This window comes from Hetaerina americana, unplaced genomic scaffold (genome assembly GCF_022747635.1).
Source record: "Hetaerina americana unplaced genomic scaffold, ioHetAmer1.1.p SCAF_4, whole genome shotgun sequence".
Taxonomy (NCBI): domain Eukaryota; kingdom Metazoa; phylum Arthropoda; class Insecta; order Odonata; family Calopterygidae; genus Hetaerina; species Hetaerina americana.
Window position 1 is genome coordinate 29,004,233 of NW_027286985.1, and position 14,016 is coordinate 29,018,248.

The 14,016-nt window shown below is 34.4% G+C and overlaps 1 protein-coding gene across 1 annotated transcript; it reads left to right on the top strand.

The window, feature by feature from the left end:
- Nucleotides 1–482: 482 nt before the first annotated feature.
- On the top strand, nt 483–11,633 carry LOC139692288 (uncharacterized protein F54F2.9). The gene is made up of 7 exons (XM_071590382.1): nt 483–1,368; nt 1,443–1,544; nt 1,638–1,856; nt 1,943–2,049; nt 5,780–6,236; nt 7,828–8,193; nt 11,499–11,633. The coding sequence occupies exons 1-7, from the start codon at nt 1,222–1,224 to the stop codon at nt 11,601–11,603; spliced, it is 1,503 nt and encodes a 500-aa protein (XP_071446483.1). The 5' UTR covers nt 483–1,221; the 3' UTR covers nt 11,604–11,633.
- The last annotated feature ends 2,383 nt before the right edge of the window (nt 11,634–14,016 follow it).

The following is a 14,016-nucleotide window of genomic DNA, read 5'->3' on the forward strand; positions in this document are numbered from 1 at the left end:
TCACGGGCTTAGTTATTCATTCATTAGTGCAAGTTAGCACTAATGAATATAAAACGGTGGTCTTTTGAGGATAATGATATTATATTGAAAACAGTCAAGTGTTTTACTCAGTTCCTTCATCATAGTATTACCTCGTACGTTGAGGCACCAATAAATAAAATTTGAATAAGCTCGGTGTCTTCGTCTTATTTTTTCTACCTACCAATTATTACTAGATAAAATTACTGATGCGAGTGAAAATTTTGGCATTCAGTCTAAAAAGTTAAAAATACATAGATTTCCTCAATTGCAGACAACGACTCAGGGTCTTGCTTGGAACTTATACGTTGCTTTTAAGAAACTAGGGACAGGGTATTGTGGGGAGTTGGCCGCCAATATTTTGAAATCAAAGCCATTCAGCGCAGCCTCCACGTAAATTTTTCATGGACACGTCCATGAGAAGTTCTCATAGCTACACGAAAGTCATGCAGCGCACAGATCATCGTAATATTTTTGAGAAGTTGTTGATCAACAAGTACTTAACAATTGTGTTGGCAGAAAGTTAACTCCGAACACTTTTTTTTAGGTTTTACATATTGCTGCGTACATTTTTTGGCTACCGCGAAATGCCTTTACGTTAAATGATAGAAATTTGACAATTTGAGTTAAAAGATAGGGCTAATTCTAGGCGATGTACAATTAAGACTAATTAAAAACATATTTATTGAATGATGTTCTGCCAACTTTTGTTTGGTTTTGTAGCATGAAGTTACAGAAAGTATTAGAGTTGCTTAGAAGTCCCAGTTATTTCATGTTGAATTAGTTGGCTATCCTTCGAGAGTTTCTCTTTCTGAGTGAGTGATCAAGCGTTGTAAAGTTTTTTTTAAGAAAACCGTGCCTGGTATTGATTCGTTTTTTCACTCTGTCGTCATTATCTATCGAAGAAAAGTAGTGGGCAAAATTTTATGGTCCACGACAGTCAGTCAGTAGTGGACGGAATACTTATGGTCGACCACAGTTTTGGGATTCATGGTTGGTTTAAGCAAATTATCTGTACCTTTACATTGATGTAATTAAAGGGCTAGAAGAATGAGGAACCAAACATTATCCCAACCTTATTTATTACTTAGTTACATTTGACACAAATGAAAAATTTAACTATATGACGTGTCATAAATTGGTCGGTAAAGCTAAGGACAGGAATGTGAATTAATTACTTATGTGAGCAAAATATACTGCACGATGGATTATTATACGTTGTTGTTGAAGCTAGCGTTAGCTTCCACTTTATTTACAATGGTGGTGTGTTGGGATAGTGAAGACTTGGAAATATTCGATCTTGTCGAAGAAGTGAATATTAATTTTTACCAACTATTGCAAGTACCAGAGGTAAGTGCTATCAGTAGTTCCGTGTGCATTTCAATGACTTCATTACCAGAGTACGTAAATAATGTCTTCCTTAGGATTCCAATGCTACAGAAATCAAGAAAGCATTTAGGAAACTATCACTTAGTACTCATCCTGACAAAAGTGATGCCCCTGATGCAGAGATCAAATTTAGACAGGTAAGTAAATTTTGCATTACGCTTACTTTGACGCTTATGGATTTTCACACTTGTATTTATGTATGTAACACGTAATAAAACCCTTTTAATTAGCTGGCAGCGGTCTATGAAATCTTGAAAGATAATAATAAAAGAGCAAAATACGATCTAGTCCTAAAGAATGGCTTGCCTAATTGGCATGAGGCTGTGTATTACTATCGTCGGGTACGTAAGATGGGCCTCATTGAGATGTTGGTCATTCTCTTTGTGATTGTCACACTTGGCCAATATATAGTGTCTTGGGCTGCATATTTAGAGAAGAAATATGTCGCGGTAAGTAGGCACCTAACTGATTTTGCAAATAATCTGGGACTTCTGTCTATGAAGGAATTATTTTAATGGGGAAATGTTTTCTACAGGAGCAGTTCATGAATTCAAAAGCCAAGAAGATACAAAAGAAGCAGAAGAAGGCAAAGCCCGATGTGATTCTTTCAACTGAGCCAGTAATGGAAATCCCTCCTCCAAGGTAACAGTTGTAATGCATTCATTTCATCTTTTTCCAAGGGCTGTAAACTATTTAAAAATGTGTACATATGATATTTTTTGAGTGTCATTATCATACAGTTAATGCTCTACTCTTGGTTATGGTGGACAGTAACCACTATTGCACTTCAAAGCCTTTCTTAACTGAAAATGTAACAATCTGCATTGCAGCTACATTTTCATTATCTTCTGCTGCAGCAATTTACCCGGCTGTATCTTTCCACTCTCTTTTTACTATCAATTATCATGGTCTTTCCTCCTCTGTACCTCACATGCCAAGCATTCTTCCTTGCAGCAGTTTCTTACATTCTTTCATCACTCATAATTCTGTGCCTACTTTTTCTGTCTTATTTGAATTTTTCCAAGCAACCATTCCTCCCCTTCTACCATGCTTAATTTTTCTACATGCTTTTCTTTCTGATAATTTTACTTCTTGAAGACTATTTTCCTTTTTCAATTATTTTCCTCACTCACACGTTATTAGTTTCCAACCTACAATTATCCTCTTGTCTCTACAGCCAAGTTTCAAAACTGTCCAGAACTATTTTCCATGTTAAACTTTTCATTATTTTTTTCTCCTCCTGACTCCAGGCTCTTGTCATCAACTCTCTCCTCTTTGTAAAACTTTTTCACATAACTTAATTTTTCTTATAAGGCTCCTTTCTGTTTTATCCAAAAACTTCCCAATTAGGTGAACTGTTTAATGTTCTCTAGTTTATGCTATCCAAGATTTATCCTGGCTTTTCTATTTCCAGAGAATCTTATTGCCTTTGTTTTAATTATTCTTATTTCTATATTATTATTTGTATATGTATTCTGATTTCTATATTCAATACACTTGTTTTATGTCTTCAGCAATGGTTGCAATCCTTTAGTTGGCTGACTGAGTTAAACATGCTCATCTGCAAATCTAACTGATATGATGAACTCTCTTACTAACTTTATTCCTATCTCCAGCTCTCATCCTACATCTTACCATTTCTTATACATGTGAATTGATAAGTATGGGTGATGATGGACAGTTCTTTCATACCTCCCCTCCCCTGCCTAGCACTGTCCAAGCTGATTCTTTTTTCACTAACCACATTTGTGATGTCTGAGACATTTACAGGGGTCTTATGAGTTATTTTACTCCTGATTTACTCTCAAGCTCCTTGAAGTCCATAAAGCCAACAAGCACATCCTAAATTCTATATTTGTATCAGTGACTTCATTACTGCTTTCACAACTGCCTGTACATACCTCTTCATTTTCTGGATCCAAACGGATTGTCCTTGAATTAATCATTTGCCCTCTTCTCTTTCAGTTATTGGATGATCATAAGTATTTCATTGAGTGTTTGCAATATTAAACTTGTCTTGTGTTGCAAAAAATGGGTATACATGTGTTTCCCTTTTTTTGGGATGGAAATAAATGCTTATGAAACATGTCTTCTGGCCAAATTTGTATATCAATGATGCCATAAAGACCATTTCATTCCAGGATTTCCTTTAACTTTAGTAGTTCTGTGAGAAGGTAATCCATTCCCACAGCCTTGTTTCAGCTCTTTTCGGTTATAGTTTTTCTCTCTAGTTATTAAAAATATCTGGACTGAAAGCTGTCCTCCACAACACCCTTACTGTGTCTAAACCTGCTTTTTTTCTATGAATGCTTTCCATTTTAATATAATCTCTTCTCTGTAATTAATAATTTTCCCTTTGTATCTCTTATAGTGTTAGTTGATTTTCCTTTCTTCCTCCATAACAGTTCTTTCACATTCCTTTGCAATGAAATCATTTCACCCTGTCTCTGTAAACTTTCGATATCATAGCCCTGCTCCTTCTGCCATTATTACCCTCCCTCTTATTTGTGCCTCATCTTATTATTGATCTCTTTGTAATTATTTCTAATTCTGTATTTAATTATTTCATTTCCCTCTCTCGTTTATCTTTTTTAATTATCTCTTCCGTGGTTCATTGCTTCCTGATCCCTTTCGTACATATTATTGTTTTTTTTGTAGCTCATGTTATCCCTTTTTGGTGATGTAGCCTCCTTTCTACAACTGCACCCATCCCGTTGTCCTTACTCAGAAGTTTCAATTGCTTCTGGTACTCTTTGTATTTAACCCCGTTTGAAGCTTCTACATTCCATCTCGTCATCTTTCTCCCCTTTTTTCATCATATTGAATTGTTACATTTCACATGAACTACAAAATTGATGCGATGAAAAAAGACCGGTGTGTTCTGATGACCCTTAGGGTTCTTCTGATAGGAAAAATAATAAATTCTACTGGTAGGCTTACCCATGTCAGATAGGTCAAAGGGTAGGTGCCAGACGAAAGGTATTTCATGCAGCATCTATTCCTCTGTGAGTTGGCTGCAAAGACATCTTATCCTGGTATCGTGTCCATTGATTTGATGATGCCATGTTAAAAAACATATTATGCAAGTAAACATGAGACTATCTCAATTATTTATCCCATGATATTAGCGTGGAAGCATGGAGACAAATGTGTTAATTGATTACAAGTTGGTAATTGATTGTTTCACTGGAAATATGACCACAAAGTAACGCATCTCATGATCAGTGGTAGTAGTCTGTAATCTATGTATTACATTTTCAATTTTAATGCACAGTAAATTTCCACTAAAATAAGTCCAGTGATTTTGAGAGTTTATTGTGCCATTGAAACCTAGAGGGTAATGGAGTACTGAAATTTTATGTTTTCTAGTGAAAATCGAAAGAATGAGATAGTGTAGATAACACTGATAGTGGTATGTCATATGATAATATTTGCTACATATTTGAACTGAATTTTAGTTGGAATTGCATACTATTATCATTGACTCTGAATCATAAGATTCTTCTGAGAGAATTGTAGTTAAGAGACTAAAAATCTTCTAAGTTTTACCTTACTATGTATTAAAAAATGTCATATAATCAATGAAAGGCACTGTCAAAGTGTAAATTTGATATTTTCTTTACAAATGGAAGGAATTTTTAAGGTGGTTAAGGATAGAATGAGAGGTAGGATGAAGAGTGAAGAAATGACGGAAGCATGACCAAAGAGAACTTTGGTAGACTTAGGGAGAGAGGTAAAGTGATGACTATTTTAAAATGATGATGAAGAAAAAATGTTGGAAGTCAAGGAGGAGAATGTAGAAGAGAAATATTTTAGATTATAAAATATTTTTTTACCACTGTGTGTTTTGAGCAAATTTTAATGATATAGGCATCTCCAAAATTTTTTGTTGCATATAAACCATCAATCACAGTAATCAAACAGTAATCAACGCGAAGCTTGGTTTGGTAGGTGATGGTAGAGTTCATCCAATACTAAGCGGTATGTGTAATTCATACATTTGGGGCCCTCCAGATTCTTTAACTCTTCCAGTAATAGTTTCCCAGGAAGGTCTAGGGCCTGAAAAATTGCACAGCTTGGGTGAAGCTAAGGGTGTCCAGAGCCTTGCCCGAGAGTTGAACGTGGGCCCTCCAGTCTGTAGTCCAACACTCTGCTCCTAGACTACCATATCCCCTTGTGTTACGCATATGTATGTTAAAATAATCAAAGCTGGAATGTGATGATTCCAACAAACATCCTTTTTGCACTCTCTCTTTTGGGGTTGGCACATTCAAAAACAGCCATTTAAAGAAAATGGAGGCTTTTGACATGGTCAAATAACATCTCCCAAGAAATTCCTTTTCCTTACATTTTCTGTATTATTTTTATACAGTGTATATGACATCTTGCCAGTACAAATTGTTCGCTTGCTGTGGTTCTGCATACGCACCATGCCCACCTGCTATGTAATTGTACGAAACTATTGGGAAGAGTGGCGAAGGTGGTTGGATGATGAAGATTTGTTGGATGATGAGGAGGAGGAAGATGACAGTGGAATAAAGAGAAGAGTTAGGCGGAGGAAAACTTTTGAACTCCCCGAGATGAATGAGGATGAAGGGGAAGTTGCCAGTGAGAATGGAGGAAGTTGTGAAAATTTCACACAGGACTCGTCTGCAAAATCCACTAATTCAAGAACAGCACCTGTTGTTGGAGGCCTGTGGACAGACGATGACTTGACTGAGCTTATTAAGCAAATCAAGAGGCATCCTCCTGGCACGTTGGACCGGTGGGAAAAGATAGCTGATGCCATGAATCGCTCTGTCCCTGAAGTCACATTCATGGCCAGAAAGGTAATTTGTTTCCTTAAAGCTGTCTCCTTCAGGGTATGTTTCCATTAAGCCTTAATCATAGGATTCCATTGGGTGGAGATAAAGCGAAATGAGGTTTTTAATTTCCATTGATTAAGTTATGGGAATTTTGTTCTACTCTCTGGGCTGATGAGAAATGTTTAAGGCTTTTTTCAATTTTCAAAATATGGAATGGACTTGTGTACGTTTTGTGAACCCCTGAATTTTAAATTTAACTTAAGATTGAAAATGGCTACTGACCCATATAAAATAATCATATAATTTTGAAAGTATATAAGGGTAATTTTATTAAGTATAGGTATAAGGATTTGACTTGGTAGTACGTTATATACTTTGGCCAAAAATGAAGAATAACAGATGTAATGTTTTCATTTACCAGTGGTTCCAATAAAGTATTTTCATGCGTGCCTTTACTGTATTAGAAAGATTTTTGATGTAGTTGTGAAACCCAGTCAAATTACTGTGCCTTTTCAAACTGATTTCTTTACTGTTTATTTTTTATTATATGCACTTTAGTTTTTATGACCAACAATCAGCCAATGAAATTTAATTTCACTTGTTCTGTTCCCGTCAATACCTAAGAATAATTACCATTTACTTGCTTACTCTTCCAGCAATTAAAAATAAAGTACCCCTATCACAAGATGTGCATTTCTCCTCATTATTTCTCTTGTAATTTTTGTCTCAAAATATGATAATTTTCACTGTTTACATAGTCCAAGAAATGAGTGTATAATGACAGGAACTAGAGACATCTGATTCTGATTTGGTTCCCATGAAAACTGATCATTTTAATATCCCATATTTTTTTAACTGATAACCTCAATAAAATTTAATTAAATTTTCCCTGCCTGGAGAAGGTTTATGTGCTGGAAATGCTGAGGCTTTCTCATTGATAATAAAGGGTCCTTAATACTTACATCTTCACATTTATGAGTTATTAAAAATCATCGTTATGTGCTTCATTTTTTTGTCTCCTTCAGTTTTAATTTCCCGTGATAAACAGAAAAAAATATTTTTAGCCTCTGGACTGGGCTAAAAATCATGAATATGGGTTGAATTATTTGAGTAAATTCTGCATATTTTTTAGCTAATTTTGCATTTTACTATAATATTGAAATATTTGGTTTGTTCACATTTGAAGGATATAATTCTACTTATTAGATGTTTACTTTCAATCATAATGAGCTATTTATTTAATATCCTAGATGCTGACTTTTTATTATATAAATATGTGTGCTTTTGAAAGTTTACTATTTATTTATGCTTGTTTTAATTTGTAAGGCTCTTAAATCTACATTTAATTCAGGGAAAATAAACCTTACAGGGGAGCTTCATTTTATGGAAGTTTTATGTATCCATACTGTAGGTGAAAAAAATGGTTACCTTTCCACAGAATTAATTCTTTGGAAAAGTATATCTTTCTTTTATTTGAAAGATGGTTAATTCAGGGCAATTGACTGCTGCCATCAAGTCATAAAGTTCTCTTGCTGAAGAAGTTATTTTTAATATTTCATATATTTTGTCGGTGTATAAATATGACTGCAGTGATCGATTATTCCTTCTCATTAAGGTCAAGGAAGAGGGTTACCGGGTTAATGCTGTTTCAACTATGGCTGCCACTTCACCAGAGGGAAACCCTGAGGGTGAAGAGTGGCAGCTCGAAAAACCTAGAAAAGTGAAGACTAAAGGGGGAAAATTAGGAAAGATGCAACAAGATGCTTCAAATGATGGCCAGGGGAAGGAAAATGTATCTGCCGATGAAGATTCAGGGAAAAATTCAAGTAGCCCATTGGTTGTTGCAAACAATTCAACTACACCTGAAGTTGTGTGGTCTCAAGCTGAACAGAAAGCTCTGGAAAATGCCTTACTCAAGTATCCTAAAGGGACTCTGGAGCGATGGGACAAGATAGCGAAATGTGTCCCAGGAAAGAAAAAGGTAATTATGCTAAGAATTTTGGATTATGTCATGGCTAAAGCAAACCTTTGGCGGGTTTGGCATGAGTTAGGAATGATTAGACTTATGTGCTCCATCTAATTGTAAAACTGTGGATTTCAGTGTATGCTTAGCTATAAAATTGATATTATCATTAATGATTTATTAGAAATGATAGATATCCGATTGTGAATAATTGGATTTTTATTCTTCTATAAAGTTTTATGCACATCTGAAATTAGTTTCACCATTGATAGGCATAAAATGGAAAAATCTGAAGCCATTAATGGTACAAATTGCTATGGTGAAAGAAAAGGGTTAAGAAGAATTTCTGTGATTTCATTGGTTTCTTATCAGGCAGGACTAAGCATGTTTTGTTAGTGCCTTTTACTTACGAGTACTTCACTCTCTTAGTGGTATTGTTTTTATGTTTTCACAAATAATATTGTCACAGATAAATTTTTCACAATTAAAACCTTATCACATGGAAATGTTTTTCTCCACTCTTTTGACGCCTTACTTATCGTAACACATTCCATTTATTCTTTCCCATTTTATACCTCTTAGCTACTTCTGAGTATAGTAGATTGTCTCCTTAAGTTGAAACTGATTTAATACAAAAACTTCTCATAAAACTTGTGTGGTCCACCATGTTATTTAGTTGATGGCCATATAAAACCTTTAATTCATGTCTACCTGTATTATTCATAGTTATTCATTATTATGGGTAGCCAAAAATATTTCACCTGTAAAGGAAGTACTGTGAATGAGTGAAAACGTTGAGGAAAAGTCATTTCGTGATTATTGAATGCATTTAATTGAAAGTGGTTGTGCAAATATTTATATTTTAGGTATATTATTATTAATGGTAATTTTTTCCATATTGCACACTTTGTGCTAAGTATGGGACGTTGATTAATGGGAGTAATTTAGATTATAACAATATAACATACCAATAAATACTCTTAATCGAAATAACTTTTGAAATTGTTCACTATGCCCACACCATTCTTATATCTTTTTTGCATAGGACCATTAAGATTCTCAAGTAAAATGCCTACCACCATCTGCTGTGTGGTACATACTTAAAAATGATCTCCTTTTTCTTAACAACTTGGACAAAATGATATTTAATATCTATATGTTTTATCCTCTCATGGAGAACAGGAATCATTGCAAGTTTCTGGGAATTTTGATTGCTATTGCAAAGTAAAGCATGTTTCTTTTTACCAGTTGACTCTGCCAATATACTTAGCAAGCTAATTGCCTCTTTAGATGCTTTGAATCGTGCCAGTATTTTGCCTATGTACTGCTTAAAGTGAATTTTTTTGATTTTTAATTTTATGAGACTATAGCCCCTGTCAACTTGAAAATGTAACTAGGGTAAGATCACCTCCCTTTGATCTCCTACTCAATCTGAATCCACCAAATCACTGAAATTGAGTTCAGTCCATATCCGCTCGAATTCAATGCAGTAATTTGAAGTCCCTTGTAGATACCCCAGTAGTCTTTTTGCTTGAATCCAGTGCTCATAATTGAAATTATTGTTAAATTAACTTAATACTCTAGCCACATGGTCTTAAATCAGATAATATAAACTGAAAGATGTATCAAACATCCTGTCAAACTCCGATGAGTCACATTTTGTTTCCCTAACATTTAAGGATGAATTCCCCTTGGTCCTTTTATAAAATGTTTAACATTAGATTCAAGAAGAGTTGCTATTGGTTTGCATTGAGATATCTTGAAAGGGATTCCTCAATGTGCTTATTCAGATCAATCCAAATCACGATTTTTCCTGTATCTTTCAGAATTTTCATGTCAGCACAATATTCCTCCCTAGATAGTTAAAATGAAAAGGGAAACTTTGATAGAAGTCAGACATATTTAAGAAAATAAAGTAAATTAAACTGGAAGTGTATTTCAAAACATGCTTCCTGGGCTAGATTTCTTGGGAGTGGACCAAAAGTAAAGCTTACAACATCGGCACGAAGGTCTCAATTTAAAAGATTTCAAGTCTTTTATGAAGGGATGAAGGGATAGTTAGTGTGAATGGATCCTTTCCAGAAAATGGGATTTTCTTTGGCCAACTTGGAAATGCATCAGAACCACCTCTGTGAAAAGGGAATAGTCATGTGACCCAGTAAGAACTTTAGTGAGGGTTTTGCTGGTGGCACCTCTGCTAGTTATCTGCCCTCCTCTCCTTTGATCTCCCGTTCATTACCTCTTCTGTACTCTCTCTATTGTCCCTGTTCCCTCAAGCATTTAAATGCCATGCCATGAGCTTTTTTCCCCTCTTTTATACTAGGTCAAATGTTCATAAAAAATTCCTATAGGTATAAAAATAATGTAGTATGAATGGGAAGGTTTCCATTCAATAAAATCCTAAAACTGTAGTAGAAAGAAAATTTATACGTAATGACAAAAAATTCATTTTTTCACTAATTTTATTAACAGTAAATGAGTTATTTATTTCAATTATGAATAAAATTATTACAATGAAATCTAAGGCAAGAGTTGGTTGATTTAAAACATTTTGCAGTAACAAATTTGTGAATTTTCATTTGATTGAAAAAATGAAACTTCAAATAGTTATGTCTCTTTGATATAGTTCTTAGCGTCATCTGACATCTGTCACCCCATGCTGCATTCAACTGTTCTTTAATTCTGTATTCCCTTGGCTCCATTTTTAAAGGAAAAAGTTCAGCGTGGTCCTTGACATTGTTAACAAAAATTCTCCTTGCTAGTAACATTAACGAACTAAAGTCATCAAACTTAAATGAGAAATAAAACATTGAACATTGTAAGGATCAAACTTCAAACTCAGACTGGCTGATTATTGGTTTTGCAGACACTTAACCATTGTGTTATTATGCCATCTGGATTTAATACTGCCTAAGAGCAAATTTAAATATGTATCCTCTGCTTTGGCTCCAAAAAAGAATATGCATTTGAAGGCTTCCGAGAATTTATTTTTAATAACCGTTCATTTACAAGATGCATTGAGAGTAAATAGTTGCTTTAAGACTACTGAAATTTCATTCGCTTTTTACATGCAGCTTGTCATTTTTTGTGTCTTTTGAAGTGCCAAGATTCTCTTTTATTATCGGTTTAATTCTGTAATTAATGATGGCATACATGAATTGTGATTAGGGTTTGTGTGATGAGTTAATCACTGAGTGGTTCCAGCTGCAAACATTTCTAGTTATAAGATGATTAGTAAGTGTGGTAAATTGTAAAATTTAATTCCGTAAAGGAAATATAAGATATGAAGAGCGTGTATGTAATCAAACCTTCTTTTATTATAGGAGGAATGTATGCTGCGGTATAAGTTATTGGTGGAGCTGGTAAAGAAAAGAAAAGAATCTCAAGAAAAGCCACAAAATGCTGAAAGTAAAGAAAATGAATTGTGATTTTTTGTTAAATAAATTTATTATACTTACTATACCTACTTGTCATTTAGGGCTGGCTCATTTCCTTACAATGGCAATAGATGGGGGTTCATAAATCAGTTCCTTCATCTACTGTGCTAATATTTCAATCCTGCTTGCATTTGTGTTATAATATTATGCCTTCCTTTTTCAGTTATTTCTTTTTACATTGTGTTGAGTGATGAATTAATCTCAAAATAGGATGTAAAGGCATGGTAAATGGCATTGCCCTTGCAAAAACTATGCTGCTTGAGTGGAAAAATATACTTTTTGAGGTCCCCTGTTCGTATTCCTATCATTTTCTTGGTGGTTTCAGTTGGTGAACACCTATTTTTATGGAGGTTTAGTAGACTCAAAAACTCAGGATGTGAGCTATAGAAAATTAAATGTTAATAAGGAATAATTTTATAGAATGGAGCTATAATCAATAAAATTAAGTAGTCCCTTTAGTGCGGGCCATTTTACTAGTTCATTTGTTCTCACGGGACGTCAACATTTGTAATGCCATCAAATGCAAAAATTGTAAATTGAGGAAAATATTAACCTGAAATACTATTTTACATCATCTAAATTCAAGTATTGGAAACAACTTGCCTACTCTTTACATATGACAGAAGTTTTTATTGTTGTTGTTGATTATGAAAATAATGATTTTAAATAATTGTTTTTAAAGTGAACTATGTGAAAATCTTTCCAAATATATCTTTAGAATTATTTAGGAAGCCATCAAATTGAGACCTTGGTATTCCTTCAGATTCCCTCCACCACTACAGAAAACAAAAATTCTGGCTTCTGTTTCTTTAGAAATCTCCTTCTCTTGACCCCACCTGATGAAGAATTTCAGCATATAAAAAACCAATCCATCAATCTAGGTTTACCCTACCAATTTCATCCATTAAATCCTGCCCAAAATCCATATTTAACTAACCAATGACATTCACTCTTATTTTTCAACTCCATAACGGGTCAATTTCTTTCTCCTGCAAATTCAAATATAAAAAATGCTTTCCCATTTCATAGATGGTATTCATACCCTTCAGTCATCATCAGATGTATGCTAAATTGAATTGCTTGTATTTTGCCGCAAAACATACCTTACAAACCAAATGCCATTACGTTTCCAGATACAAAGGACATTTAGCTCACTTAAAATACACAAGATAAAAAAATCAAGAATTGCTAAAGACCTAGATCCCTACCATTCCACATCTATTGCAGATTTACATCTTGTAAAAAGTCCTAACCATTTCCGTGATCCCTTGATTTCATTTTCACCCCAAATTGAACAAAAATTGAAATTCAGACTTCAGCCCTGCTGTCTCCCACCTCTTTTAAGTATTGTTATTGATTTAAACTATCTCATCCTCCCTCCATCAATCCCTATTCCTCCGATTTTCCTCCACCACCTTCCACTTTACTGTCCTACGATCTGTAATGTAATCATTTCATAATAACCTAGCGTGATGAAGATGGCTTAGTTATTGAAACAGCATTGCAAATTCCTTGTTTTTCTGCCATTTCTTTCTCCTTTCACTTTCCTTTGATCCTTTTTTCCTTAGATACCTTTTGTACCTCACTAGCTGACCTTCTGTTGCACTACATCCACCACCTGTTACCATTGACCAACTGTTATCTTCTGCCACTTGAATGTAGTGAAATTGCTGCCAACTTGTGAATGACCCTACAGGCACCCATCATTGATGGATTCTCCAGTGAGTGATCAAACCCTGTGAGTTACCATTTCTCTTTGTAATTTCTACCTTTTCCTCATCCCACTCCTCGTCTCTTCCTATTTTAAGTAAATATCAATAAACATGCATACAAGAGACATAATTGTATACAGCAAGCTGAAGCAAACATTCAAAGACTAATTGAAGAGAAACAGAAAAATTATAAGAGGTGTGGTAAGCATGAATATCCTCTGTTCCTGCTTACCATTATGAAAAGAATTGAAATTAGTAAGATGATGATACTGATTTCATGAGTAACTGTTTGGAGAATTGGGGAAATAATGTTATGCTCGCCTTTAGCAATGTAATTGCTATTATGACCTCATGTCATTGACTATTTTTTGGTTAATTATTACGCAAATATAATTATCAAATTGGTATATCATAAGTTGGGAGAACCTAAGCATGGAGCTCGTCAAATAATATGTTTTGCTCTCAAGATTTATGTTTATGTACACCATTAAATAGTGATACTTCCCTATCATAACATGGGGTTACTTTGACTCATCTCGCTGCTTGTCCATGCTTGATATATATTTTAAAAATTAATATTACACTGTCAGGATCTCTATACCCATCAACCTATACCCCATCTTGGATCGAACATTAATTTTAGATGCATAGCTGGTACTGAAATTCCATTTGAGTTTTTAAATTGGGGCAGT